The 13,717-nt window shown below is 46.6% G+C and overlaps 1 protein-coding gene across 1 annotated transcript in view; it reads left to right on the forward strand.

Moving 5' to 3' along the window:
• Positions 1-13,717, forward strand: part of DPF3 (double PHD fingers 3) — a 256,417-nt gene that overhangs the window by 114,790 nt on the left and 127,910 nt on the right. Inside the window, exon 3 of the mRNA XM_060163749.1 lies at positions 10,029-10,136. Coding sequence (XP_060019732.1) covers positions 10,029-10,136 — 108 coding nt within the window. The remainder of the gene's footprint in view (positions 1-10,028; positions 10,137-13,717) is intronic.

Here is a 13,717-nt window from a genome sequence, read left to right on the forward strand (position 1 = left end):
GTTGCAGAGCATAGGCTCTAGGGCTCTCGGGCTTCAGTAGTTGTGGCACACAGGTTTAGTTGCTCCATGGCATGTGGGATCTTCCTGGACTAGGGCTCAAACCCGTGTCTCCTGCATTGGCAGATAGATTCTTAACCACTGCACCACCAGGGAAGCCCTGAGAGCAGGATTTTCTTGGGGCTTTTTTTGTCTACATTTGTAGGTGTTTCTGGATTATCAGCTTTTCCAGAACTCAGTCTGGGATATATAAAGCAAAAGGAATGCCCAGGGAACTCACCACCCTGTTGTTTCTTGGGTCTGAAAGTCTCTAGCTGGTCAGCCTCTTTACCTTTCAATATCTTATTTTTGTTGTGTAAAAAAAGTCTAAGAGTTTTAGTTGTACTTAGTGGGAGGGATATGGAAGAGTATATCTACTCTATCTTTCCAGAAGCAGAAGTCCCTGGGTTGTTTTTTCATTAAAAAAGTTAACAGCTTGGGCTTCCCTGGTGGCGCAGTGGTTGAGAGTCCGCCTGCCAATGCAGGGGACATGGGTTCGTGCCCCGGTCCGGGAAGATCCCACATGCCGTGGAGCAGCTAGGCCTGTGAGCCATGGCCTCTGAGCCTGTGTGTCTGGAACCTGTGCTCTGCAACGGGAGAGGCCACAGCAGTGAGAGGCCTGCGTACAGCAAAAAAAAAAAAAAAAAAAAGTTAACATCTTTATTGAAGTATAACTGACATACAGTACTCTGCACATATTTAACATGTACAATTTGATAAGTTTTGACATCTGTATACCTGTGAAACTATCATCACAATCAATATAATGAATATATCCATGACTCCCAAAAGTTTCCTTGTGTCTCTTGTAATTCCTCCTTCCTGTTCTTCTTCCTACCTCTACCTTATATGTCTCCCAATCCCCAGGCATGCTTTCTATACTGGAATCATATAATATCTACTTCGTTTTTTGGTGGCTGGTGGCTGGGGTCTTGACTTCTTTCACTCAGAGTAATTATTTTGAGATCAGCCATGTTCTAGCATGTATCAATGATTCATTTTTTTTTATGCTGAGTAGTATTCCATTGTATGGCTATATCACAGTTTATTCATTCATCTGTTGATGGACATTTGGATTTGTTTCCAGTTTTTGGCTATTTTAAATAAAGCTGCTATGAACATTTGTGTATAAGTCTTCATATGGACTTATAATTTCATTTCTCCTTGGTAAAGTACCTAGGAGTGTAACGGCTATATCATAAGGAAGGTATATATTTAACATTTTAAGAAACTGTCAGGCTGTTTTTCAAAGTGGTTGTACCATTTTATATCCATTCCAGCAATGTATGAGAGTTCCAGTTCCTCTATATTCTCACTAACATTTGGTATGGTCAACTTTTTAAAGTTTTAGCCATTCCTATTGTTATATAGTGGTATCTCATTGTGGTTTTACTTTGCATTTCCCTAATTAATGATGTTGGGCATATTTACATGTGCTTATTTACTATCCATGTATATCCTTTGGTAAAATATTCAAATCTTTGGACCATTTTAAAATTGGGTTGTTTGCTGGTTTTCTTGTTAATGAAAATAGATACAAGACCTCTCCAAATTTGTCCTTTTTTGAAGTTATTTCAGCTATTCTAGGTTCTTCGAACTTCCATAAGAATTTTATAATCAATTTGTAAATTTCTACAAAAAGTCTGCTGGGATTTTGGTTGACATTGTGTGGAGGGTTTTTTTTGTTTTTTTAAAAAAAATATTTATTTATTTATTTATTTTTGGCTGCACTGGGTCTTCGTTGTTGCGCACAGGCTTTCTCTAGTTGTGGGAATGGGGGCTACTCTTCACTGTGGTGCGTGGGCCTCCCATCACAGTGGCTTCTCTTGTTGCGGAGCACGCTGGCCTGAGTAGCTGTGGCACTCAGGCTCGGTATTTGTGGCTCACAGGCTCTAGAGCGCAGGCTCAGCAGCTGTGGCGCACGGGTCCAGCTGCTCCGCGGCATGTGGGATCCTCCTGGACCAGGGCTCAAACCCATGTCCCCTGCATTGGCAGGCGGACTCCCAACCACTGCACCACCAGGGAAGCCCTTGTGTGGAGTTTATAGATCAACTTGGGGAAAACTGACAGTTCTCAATATTGAGTCATCCAACCCATGGATATAATATATCTTCCCATTTATTATTATCCCTTTTAATTTTTCTCATCAATAATTTTTAGTTTTCAATGTACAGTTCTTTCACATTTTTGTCAGATTTATCTCTAAGTGCTTAATATTTTTGATAATATTGTAAATGGATTAAAAAAATTAAATTTCTGATTTTTCTTTGCTAGTATACAGAAATACGATTATTTTTTGTGTATTCACTTGAATCCTACAATCTTGCTGTACTCATTTATTAGTTCTAGAAGCTTTCTATAGATTCCACAGCATTTTCTACATAGTTGATTATTTTAGTGAATAAAGAAAACTTTTCAATATCTATGTGTTTTATTTATTTTACTTCTCTATTGCACTGGCTGGAATGTCCAGTACAATATTAAGTAAACATGGAAAGAGTGGACATCCTTATGTTGTTCCTGATCTTAAGGTGAAAGCATTCATTCTTTCATTATTAAGTATGATGTTAGGTGTAGGTTTTTTTTGTTTTTTATTTATTGCCATACTGCATGGCATGCAGGATCTTAGTTCCCCAACCGGGGATCAAACCCCTGCCCCCTGCAGTGGAAGTGCGGAGTCTTAACCAGTGGACTGCCAGGGAAGTCCCAGCTGTAGGTTTTTTGTAGTTGCTCTTTATCAGATTGAGGATGCTCCTATTTCTAGTTTGACAGTTTTAAATCAGGATTGGATGTTGGTTTTTGTCAGCTGATTTTGCTGAGTCTATTGAGATGATTATGTGGTTTTGCTTTTGTAGTTTGTTAATATGATGAGTTACATTGATTGTTTTTTTTTAAATGTATTTATTTTATTTATTTTTATTTTTGGCTGTGTTGGTCATCATTGCTGCATGCGGGCTTTCTCTAGTTGTGGCAAGTGGGGACTACTCTTTGTTGTGGTGCGCAGGCTTCTCATTGAGGTGGCTTCTCGTTGCGGAGCACGGGCTCTAGGTAGGCGGGCTTCAGTAGTTGGCGGCATGCAAGCTCAGTAGTTGTGGCTCACGGGCTCTAGAGTGCAGGCTCAGTAGTTGTTGCGCATGGGCTTAGTTGCTCCGTGGCATGTGGGATCTTCCGGGACCAGGGCTCAAACCCATGTCTCCGGCATTGGCAGGTGGATTCTTAACCACTGCACCAACAGGGAAGCCCATATTGCTATGTTTTTAAGTGTTCTAATATTTTCTTCTCCAGTGTCTCATCTGACATTAATTCCATCCAGTATGTTTTTAATCTTACACGTTGTAGTTTTCATTTTTAGAAGTCAAATTGGAGTCTTTTAAAACAAACTGTTTTTAACTTTTAAACATATGGAATACAAATAATAACTTTTAGTATTCTTGCTGCTAATTCTAACATCAGTGTCAATTCTGGCTTGGTTTCAATTGATTTTTTTCCCCCTCTCATTGTAGGTCATATTTTCTAGCTTCTTTACATGCCTTGTAATTTTTGATTGGATGTCCAACTTTGTGAATTTTTACCTTGCTGGGTACGGTATATATTTTTTATTCCTGTAAATATTCTGGAACTTTGTTTTGGTTCACTGTCAAGTGACTTGGAAACAATTTGATCTTTTCTTATCTTGCTTTTAAGATTTGTTAGGTGGAACTGGAGCAGTGCTTAGCCTAGGGCTAATTATTCCTCATTAGTGAGGCAAGACCATTCTGTGTACCCTACCTAGTACTCCATGAATCATGAGACTTTCCCAGCATGCTTGTGGGAACAGACTATTCTCAGCCCCTTGTGCAAACCAGGCACACCTCTGTTCTTACAGGTGGTTCTTTCCTCGGCATTGAGTAGATTCCTTACAAGCATGCTCTCATCAGTACTGAGCTGAATACTTGAAGGGGACCCTTTGTGTATCTCCACAGTTCCTTCTCTGTGCCGCTTTCTTCTTTTTACTATTCTTTTCCTTGAATTCTAGTTACCTTGGTCTTCCCGGACTCTCAGCTCTTTCTCTTCAGTTCAGACTCAGGAAGTTGGCTGGGTTCTACCCATGTTCCTCCTCCTTGTGCTGCACTCTGGAAACTCTCTCAAGGAAGTAAGCCCAGGCAGTCATAGGACTCATCTTGTTCATTTCCAGTATCTCAGGGATCATGGTCCTTCATTGCCCGATGGCCAGTGTCTTGAAAACTCTTGTTTCATTTTTTTCTCTGTCTTGGCTTCAGGTGGGAAGGTAAATCTGGTCCTTGGTAAACCATTTTAGCTAGAAGCAGATGTTTGTTTTTATATTTTAATTTAATTTAATAATATAAAATATTTACATGGTTCTAAAGTCAAATCTACAAAGCATGGTATATTCAGAGAGAGAGTCTAGCTCTATTCTATCTCTGTTCTTTTACCCTGTTCCTTTCTTCTTTCTAAAGGCAACTTTCTCTTCTTCTTGTTACTATTATTCTGTTTTTATTTTCCCTGTAACTTCTTTAAAAAATTAATTTTTGGTTTATCTTTCCATTAAAAAACTCTATGCAAGCACACAACATATATGTATGTATATATATATGTGTATATCCCCATTTGTTAAAGAAATGATAGCTAGGCTACGCTTATGAGCTGTATGACCCTGCACCAGTTACTTAATCACTGCTTTCCTCACTATCCTCATCCTTTAAATGTCTCGTAGGCTTTTTGTCACAATGAGATAGCATTGAGTATAAGGTGCTAGCCTAGAGCACAGTAAGAGCTCAGTAAATGTTAGCTACTGTTACTCTGTCAGCTTTTGAGTGTGATGGGACCCGTGAGGGGCTTGGGAACCTCTGGGCCAGAGAAGCAGGCAGCATTATGGATTTGAGGTCTACACTGCCAGGGCAGTTCTGGCACATGGGACACTGAAATTGAATCTTAGAGAGAAGCTTACAGGGAAGAATGGGAGGGGCGGCAGGAAGGGGATGGTCGGGGAGCCAGACAGAGAGCCACGCCGAGTGCTGTCACGTGGTGCCAAGTGCCCAGGACTCCAGACTTTCAGGGAAGAGAAGAGGCACTGTGGCCTGGGATGGTTCAGGAATGCTCCACTGAAGAGGCGGTCCATGGGATCAGGGCAGCTCTTATATAAGCCAGGAGAAGAGGGGATGACAGAGCACTAGGAAATGACATGGCTATAAGTGCTTGGGAAATACATCTTCCCCACTCCTCAAGCCCTACCCGGGGCTTATCACTCATCCCTCCAACTCTGCAGTTGGTCCAAATTGGCATCCTCAGCCACAAACATTAATGGAGCACCTATTATGTGCTGGGCCCTGGGGAAATAAATATGAGTAAGATTTGATCTTGTTCGAAGTTCCTTATGTGGGAGTTTTTCAAACTACAGTTGTCTTGGTGAATCTCTGTTATTCTGGTTCGGTAGGATTGGACTGGAACCAAGCTGCCATCTGCCCTTTTCGATAACTACTTCTGCAATTCTGATGCCCAGTCTTGGTGAAGAATCCCAGGCTCACGAGCAGGTGTAGTCACTGCCTCTTTCTTCCAACTCCCATTGCCCTCCATTTCTCCGTCCTCTCCGTAGGCTCTCCTTCAAACCCAAGCAGGTGGATGGGGTGGGTTGCTGGGATGCAGATGACACCTATTCACTCTTGGGACCGAGGGTGGACAAATTGGCATAAGTATATAACAGGAAGGTAGATTTTGATTCAAAATAAGGGCAAGGTGAGGCTCTTTATCACAGTAAGAGTTGGCCAACAGTCTGTCCTGTGAAGTAATGAGCTTTCTGTTGTGGGGAGCCTCGGGCCACCTCCCTGAGCTGCTGCAGGCAAAGCCCTTCTCTGGGTGGGCTTGAATGCCACCGCTCAGCTCTGGTCCGGGGAAGAGGAAGCCATTCTGTTTCTTCTTTTCACATCTGTTCCCATCCCATTTCATCTTCTGAATTCTTAATGGCTCATGCTGTGTCTGTCAGAGATGCTCATACACTCAGGACCCACCTGCTGAACGTAGGCCACGCATATAACAAGTGATTTGCCTGGAGTCTGCCGACTGCACAGGCACCGAGCTCATCCTGCTGAATTTTCCTATGAAGCCAGTTCTCCCACCATCCAGTGTATGAGTTCCCATGTGGATGTGTGTGTGTGCACGTGCGTCCGTCATGCTTGGGCTTGCACCTAAGTGTACCTGGAGTTGCAGATCAAAGTAATAGCAAAGCAGTTTGCTCAGTGGGGTGTGTGAATGGAGGAGTTGCTGTGGCCTTGGTTATGGGGAGGATTGGTCCCCCCTCTTGTCTACCGCCTCCCCCTTCCCCTCTTCCATATCCCCCCCTAGCCCCAGGCTCCCTCCTCCAGGTTAATTTCCCGGGCCCAGCTGTGCCTCTATCCTCCCCCTCCCCCCTCCTCTTCCTCCCTCCTCATCCACCACACACATGGGCTTGAGTTATGTGCCTCCTGTTCTAATGAGATAAACAATATAACTCTCACGGGGCTCTGCTCATCCCTCTATAAGTGGAACTCCAGGGCTGAACGTGTTGGCCCTGTAAAGGCACCCTGGTGCCTGCCAGCCCAGGGAGGAGGGCAAGGAAGGGGGCGGGAGCCCTGAGAGAGTTCTTGGGGCCATTTGCTTGTTGATACGAGTTGAAGCAGACATCAAAGGGAGGCCTGTTTCCACCCTTGTGGCTAAAGGAGCAAAGAGCAGCCTTGTCATGTCACGTGGGCAGAGAGTCCAGGCTCGTCTAAGTCAGCTAATTCATGATAATTAATAACTGACATTTGTACAGTGCTTCATGGTTATAAAGAGCTTCTTCTTGAATATGAGCTAATCCCCACGACAGTCCTTGTAAGGTAGGTATTATTACCGCCCTTATCTTACAGGCAAAGAGACAGGCTCAGATAGGTGTGGTGAGATTTCCAAGGTAGCAGGGAATGGGGGTATGAGGACTCGCCCTTGTCCTCTGCACTGTGGAGCTTCTCCAATCTACTAGAGAAAGTTAAAGAATGAAATAAAGACAATCCCTTCTTCTGGACATTCAAACTACTTACTAAAATGGACTCTCCTGGGAGAGTGGACCTGCAGCTACAAGCTGAGTGGCCCCAGGCAGCTGACCAACAGGTGTGGTGACCGCAGTCTCAGGGAGGGTGGAGGACTTGGACGAGCACTGACAGTTTTGACCTCTTGTCACTTAGACCTTTTGCGTATGCTGGTCTGGACCAGTTCCTTCTCACTAACCTGCTTTTGGTCAGGCTGGAAATACCATGAAGCGGCGCGTGGGGCAAGAAAGAGCCTAAGGCACAGAGGCTTCCGTCTTGGCATGGGTGGGGTGGGTTCTGTGCTCCGTTCAAGGGGTCCTTCCTGGACGGTTTGGATGTGGATGGAGGAGTCTCCTGGAGCCAGGAACAGCAGGGGCTAAGGGTCATTCACTTCCCGCGTTTCTGAGGCTGGTTCAGTTCTGGTTGAATTTATTTGATAAGTATTTCTTGATATGCCCGCCAGGCGCTGTGCTAAGCACTGGGGATACTTGAGGTGGACATGGTTCCTGCCACCCTGGATCTTATAAAACCAGTGGAGAGGACAGTCTAGGAAGCAGGCAGTTAATGACAGTGGCTTGGGAAAAATACAGGGAACCTTGGGAATCTACTGGAAAAACCATTAGACTAGTCTTGGTACATCAGAGAGGACATCCAGGCAGTAACTAGATGATGCTTAGACATCCAGAGGTTCTTTGTCAGCTATTGTAACAAGCTATAGAGTTCTTAAAAAGAAAAGAGTTGCTCAATTCCCCCACCCACCTACGTTTGGATTGGGTAGCTCTGGCATGGATTTGGGGCATTGGTGTTAATAAGAAGTTCTCCAGGTGATTTTGGCTTCAGCCTGGATTAAGAATTGGTAATCCAAGATAAGTGGGATTATGGGACCAGTTCTGGGATATGGAGCAGCAGGCCAGCCCTTGTACTTGGCCTTCTCTGGGATCCTGGGGAACACCAGCCCCAGAAGTGGCCAAAACATCTGGAAGGGACTCTGACTCAATGTACCCATTCAGGAATTATGGGGTGAGAGGTGACATAGCCCTGGAGTGAAACACACCAGAAACATCAAACTATTCCCAGTGATGCCTTCCCTCAAACAGAGGTCAAAAGTGGACCTCATATGGGAGCGAGACCAAGCTTATTTTTTGGATTCATTGTGTCTTCTTATCGGTCACAAGTCTGGTTCTCAGAGCTCAAGGCACTCAGAGCTTCAGGATCCTCCTACTGTGCAGAAGACCTTACAGTTATCAACAAAGTCAGGTATTAGAAGGACTCTAGGACATGATGAGCCCTTAGCTCATAACATCAGAGGTATCTCTGGAGCCTGTAGGCTCTATCACCCTTGATGGTTTCTAAGAATCACAGGGGGAAGGGTCAGAACCTCCAGCTTCTTCACAGCCTAGCAACCTGTGGGAGCAGCTGTGTGATTAAAAACGAAACTTAGCACATAGAAAGAATTGGAAAATTTTGTTTCCTTTAACTCTGGTCCTCTGCTTTGGACCCACATCTATGCATGGGTAGAGATGACAAGTACAAATGAAAAATGAATGAATGGATGTGTAGCAATGAAACTTTTGTAGGTTTTTCTCTGAAAAATGCAAAAATGAAGCCGTTTTTTTCTCTTAACTTTTAAACCCCCCAAAATGGAAGACAGCAGATGGGAATAGGGTCCTGATGTTTTCTACTCATGGTCCTAGGTCTAGGAAGTGCCCCTCTCATAGGAGGCTGCCTGTCTCTAACAGCTGTCACATGCCATGTTTACTACAGAAGACCGAGTTGTGACTTCCATGAAAGTGAACTGGAACATATTCTTCCATTCACTCACTCACTCACTCACTCACTCACTCATTCATTCATTCATTCTGCAAATGTTTAGTTTGATTCTTCTCTGTGTCAGCCACAGTTCTGGTTCTGGGGATTGTGACCTGAACAAGACAAAGTTCCTGTCCTCACCAGGCTTTCACTCTAGCAGGGGTGGGTCAGTGGGCTTGCTGGTTCATTTTGGGGTGCATTGAGCAGTCTTTTTAATCTGCTAACCGCCTAACCAGTCTTCAGCCCTCTTCCTCTCCCCTCAGCCTCCACCCGCTGCCCTTTTCTCTGGGAACAAACCAAGGTCTAGTGCAGGGAGTCCACATTCCTCCAAGGCCTCTGGCTGCCCACGAGAGTGTTGTCTGTTGAGCAGGAAGGCTCCTCATGGGGCGCTCGGCATGACAGATGCTGCTGCTGTGGAGCTTTCGTGTCAAAAGCCAAATCTCAATGGTGATTCTTGTTGGGAGACCATGTGACACATGAGGCCAGCCGCTGAACTCCTGCCCATTTTTTTTTTGTAACGCCCAGGCTGGTGGGCAGGGCTGTACAGGGCTGCTGGCTATGCAGGCTTACATTCTGATGGAGGTGGCACAGGGATCCCTTTGGCTTCAGCAAGCTGCCAGCAGCTATCAGTGGGTGGAAGAAGCCCACTTCTTCAGTGGGTAGGAGATCTAGCGCCTTGATCCTGTTTCCTTGAAATGTTTCCCAATCCAGGCTGTCCGTAGGTAGACAGAATGACTTCTGCTGCTCCCCCTTGAAGGGAACCTGCTTGGCCTGGACAGAGGGGCAGTTGATGGGCAGTAGCTGGATATGCACTGCCTTGGAAACACTGTGATGAGGGTAAATCTGGAAAAGTCCTTCTTGTGGTTTGGAGGTTCCTCTGATTTTCTTCCTAGGCCAAGAGAGCAGAACTGATTTTGGTCACAGTGATGGCTCATTTTGGCCTGTGTCTACTGAGGCAGCATGGTAGAGCAGACAGAGCAAGGGTCCTGGGGTCAGATGACCTAGATTCTGCCTGGGCTCTACCATCTACCAGCTGTGTGACCTTGACAAGTCACTTCACGTCTCTGGGCTTTACTTTCCTCACTGTGAATGAGAAGGTTAGATCCAGCCTGGAGCCTTTAATCTTTACACTGTCTCTGTCCACAGGCCTCGCCCCGGGCCAGCTATACACGTACCCTGCCCGCTGCTGGCGTAAGAAGAGACGATTGCACCCACCTGAGGATCCGAAGCTGCGGCTGCTGGAAATAAAACCTGGTCAGTGCCCTGTGGAGCTTGGCTGGGCCAGCGATGGGAGAGGTCGGGGGTGCTGGGCTGGCTGAGGACAAGGTTGCTCTGCCGCTTTGTCCATAGAGCTGAGTTTTCCAGGAGAGGGAACGTGCCTACATGGCGCTCTCAGGAATAAACACATCCACGTGCCCCCAGCCTCACCAAGCTTCTCTCCCTCTAGGTGTTTCGGGCCTTCCCCTTCCTCTTGTCTTTCTCTTGCCACCCCAGGAGAGGAGAGCAAGCAGGCACAGTGTGGGAACAGGCCCAGGATGAATGACTTTCCCAACAGAGCTGAAGGAGCTGCAGCTCTTTTGGGCCAGGTGATACCTTCCCATGGCTTCAAGTAAGGAAAACTTGTCCGAGGCTGTTTCAAAGGAGGACAGTGCACCATGTACCCTCTCCCACCCTTACTGGAAATGAGCTAATGGAGCATCTTACACGAGTGGGGCCAGTCACTAAAAATAGAACCCATCTTGGACATGGAAATGAGAGAGTTTGAGTTCAAAATTTGCCTCTAGGTGATGTTGATTGCTTTGTGGCCGTGCAGAAGGAATTGGTTAGTTTTCTTGACTACTGATCTGTTATTACACTTCTGAGCGGGTGGCAGTCTTCAGACCTTGCTGCAGCAAGGCCAAGTGATTGCCCTGGGTCCTTAGCTTTAAGGGAATGTCTGGTTTGGGGGATGCCAGAGCTGCGACATGACTCAGAGTGGTGGCAACAGTGCTGTTAAGTGGGGCAAAGGCAGAGCTGACATGCCCCCTCCCACTGTCACCAAACAACACAGGCCTGTCAAGGCCAGCTGCCTGGCAATGTTACCTCACTCCTGCCTTTTCACACTGGCTCCTTAGGCTGTGTTTTTTCTGCAAAATCTCTACTTAACGGTTCTTCGGGATGCTTTCTCACAGGTCCCTTGTTAAGCACGCTTCAAATTTTCACCCTAACTCACATTTCACTTGTGCAAAAGTTTTATTTATTAGGGGCGGGTGCTCCACCCAAGTTCTCAAATGGCCTTGGACAATTTACAGACCCTTGCAGACACTCCAGGGTGATGACTGGGGCTGTCCCAAACTCCCTGAGATGCAGGCTGTAGGAGAGCCAAGTCTCCTGGATCACGATTGTGAGCCACATGTGTCATTTTACATTTTCTAGTAGCCACATTTAAAAAAGGAAAAAGAAATTAATCTTAACGATAGATTCTATTTAACTTAACATATGACTAATATCATTTCAGCGTGTAATCAGTATAAAAATTATGAACGAGGTATTGTACTTTTTTTGGTATTGTTTTTTAATTCCATTGTGTATCTTTTAACACATTTCATTGCAAACTAGCCACATTTTAAGTGCTTGATTGCCACACATGGTTAGTGGTCCCCATATTAGCCAGAGTGGTTCTAGAATTACACTCAAAGTATAATCCAGGGCTTCCCTGGTGGCGCAGTGGTTGACAGTCCACCTGCTGATGCAGGGGACACAGGTTTGTGCCCCGGTCCAGGAAGATCCCACGTGCCGTGGAGCGGCTGGGCCCGTGAGCCATGGCTGCTGAGCCTGCGTGTCCAGAGCCTGTGCTCCACAATGGGAGAGGCCACAACAGTGAGAGGCCCGTGTACCGCAAAGAAAAAAAAAAAAAGGATAATCCAGTTAAGGATTACCTCATCACTCATCCGTGCCACTTCCAAGAGACCAGGACTCAGACCACTTCCAGATCTGGGACAACAAAGGAGGAAGCCCATACCTGCAAAATAATACCTACCAAGCTCCTAGGTGATAATACCAAAATACTACCAAGCTCCCAGGTGATGCCTGTGCTGCTGAGCTCCCCTTGACGGGCTCTAGGAATGCAGTTATGTCTATGATTCTTGGAGCCTCCCTTGGGCTCTACCATCAGTAGAGTTCTCAGAGGAGAGAGTTCCCCTGACTTGTGAGAGACTGGACACCGGCCTGGAGAGGAATTGTCTCAAGGCATGAGTTTCCTTCCACGTCAGACCTTTCTATGCATAATAAGGAGATGCCACAAGCAATTTGTCATGCCAGCACCCGGTTTGTCCCTCCTGTCTTCCTTTGCGTCCCTGCCTGAGCCCAGCCAGTGGCGGGCAGCTTTCAGCAACAAAGGCCAGGGTTAAACATGGCTTAGACTTGTCCTTGACCCTAGGTCTTCAGAGCTGAGAGCTTTGTCAGGAAACCAGGTCAGGGCAAGGGGAGGGGGTGTCCACTCAGGAATCTGAGGGACCTCAGAGCAGGTCTGAGGGCAGGGCTGCAGAGCCCCCGCCCAGCACAGAGCTCATCTATGGCATCACCGGGTGGCGAGTGGGGAGCCCATCATGGCTGCTGTGAAGTCGTTTGTTCCTGGGCTAAACTTACACTGATGGAGTCCTCCCTAGGCCTGCAGTCCTCATCCCATCTCCCTCACTGTGAATATGCCATCCTGCCTATGTTTCTTTACTACTTGCTGAAAATAAAAATGTGTCTGTGTGTGGGTGGGATGAGGATGACAGCTGGGGCGAGCTCTTTGGAATTTGAAAGCATTCTCAACGTCCCTGGACCTATGTGTTTCTCACGCCTGACATCACCCCTCCGATCAGTCCTGAATAAACATCTTGCAAACCTCCCACTTGCCTGGGCATCTGAAGGACAACACACGCAACATCATTTCTCTCCGCTGACTGACAGCGGAGTTCAGCGTTCTCTGCAGCTTGCACCTGGCTGCAGAGGTGCACGCAGGGTGTTTCAGGGCACAGCCATCACAACTCAGGCAACGCGAAGAGGGGCAGGAGCCTGGTGCCAGAGAGGGGCCTCCCCTGGACCGTTCCCCCAGGAATGGAGCTCTGCCCTTGCAAAGGGGAAGCTGAGCTGGCAGGAGACAAAGGTGGGTAGTGAATATCCACCAGAAGGCCCTGAAGCCGGGCAGATGTTGGGCAAAAGCCAGCTGATTAAAAAAGAGCCTTTAACTTCACTTTTTTTTTATGAATGAGGAAAAAGGGCTGGGAACAAACTTTTAACTTGTGTCTTTCTGGGTTAAATCCTCAGATAGTCTGCTTCGATCAGTTTAGCATCTTCTGACCCCAGACCTTTTGGTCCCTGTGGTCTGGAGCAGATTTTATCTTTGTTTTAGAGGTTGGGAAACTGTGGCACTGAATTAGGAAGTTAATTTCCCAAGGGGCTATCAGTGGTGAAGCCAAGGAAAAGAACCCTATGGGGGAACCTGTTGGAACTGGCGCCATGTTGCTCCAGGACTCAACACGCACATTCATCCTGGTGTCTCAGACCTGTAGGGCTCCCGGAATGTACCTGAGGCCTTGTAATGCCCTTCCGCTCCGGGACACTTAGGGAGCAGCCTGGCTCTTTGCCACCCTTGCCAAATTCCAAGGGTGATGGGAAGGAAGGCAGCCAGGAACAGGGTTCTGGTTCTTTCTCTTCGTTTTTTTTTGGCAACCACCCAGTGACTGGGCATGAATGACCGGGACAATCACCACCCTACCACATGTTGGGGGAACGTGAACAGTCAGGCAGGGCCCCTCAGGGGATGGTAGGCTAGGGTACGGCCCCAAAGCAGAGGGTGCCATAGCTGG

The sequence above is a fragment of the Lagenorhynchus albirostris genome, chromosome 1, assembly GCF_949774975.1.
Source record: "Lagenorhynchus albirostris chromosome 1, mLagAlb1.1, whole genome shotgun sequence".
Lineage (NCBI taxonomy): Eukaryota > Metazoa > Chordata > Mammalia > Artiodactyla > Delphinidae > Lagenorhynchus > Lagenorhynchus albirostris.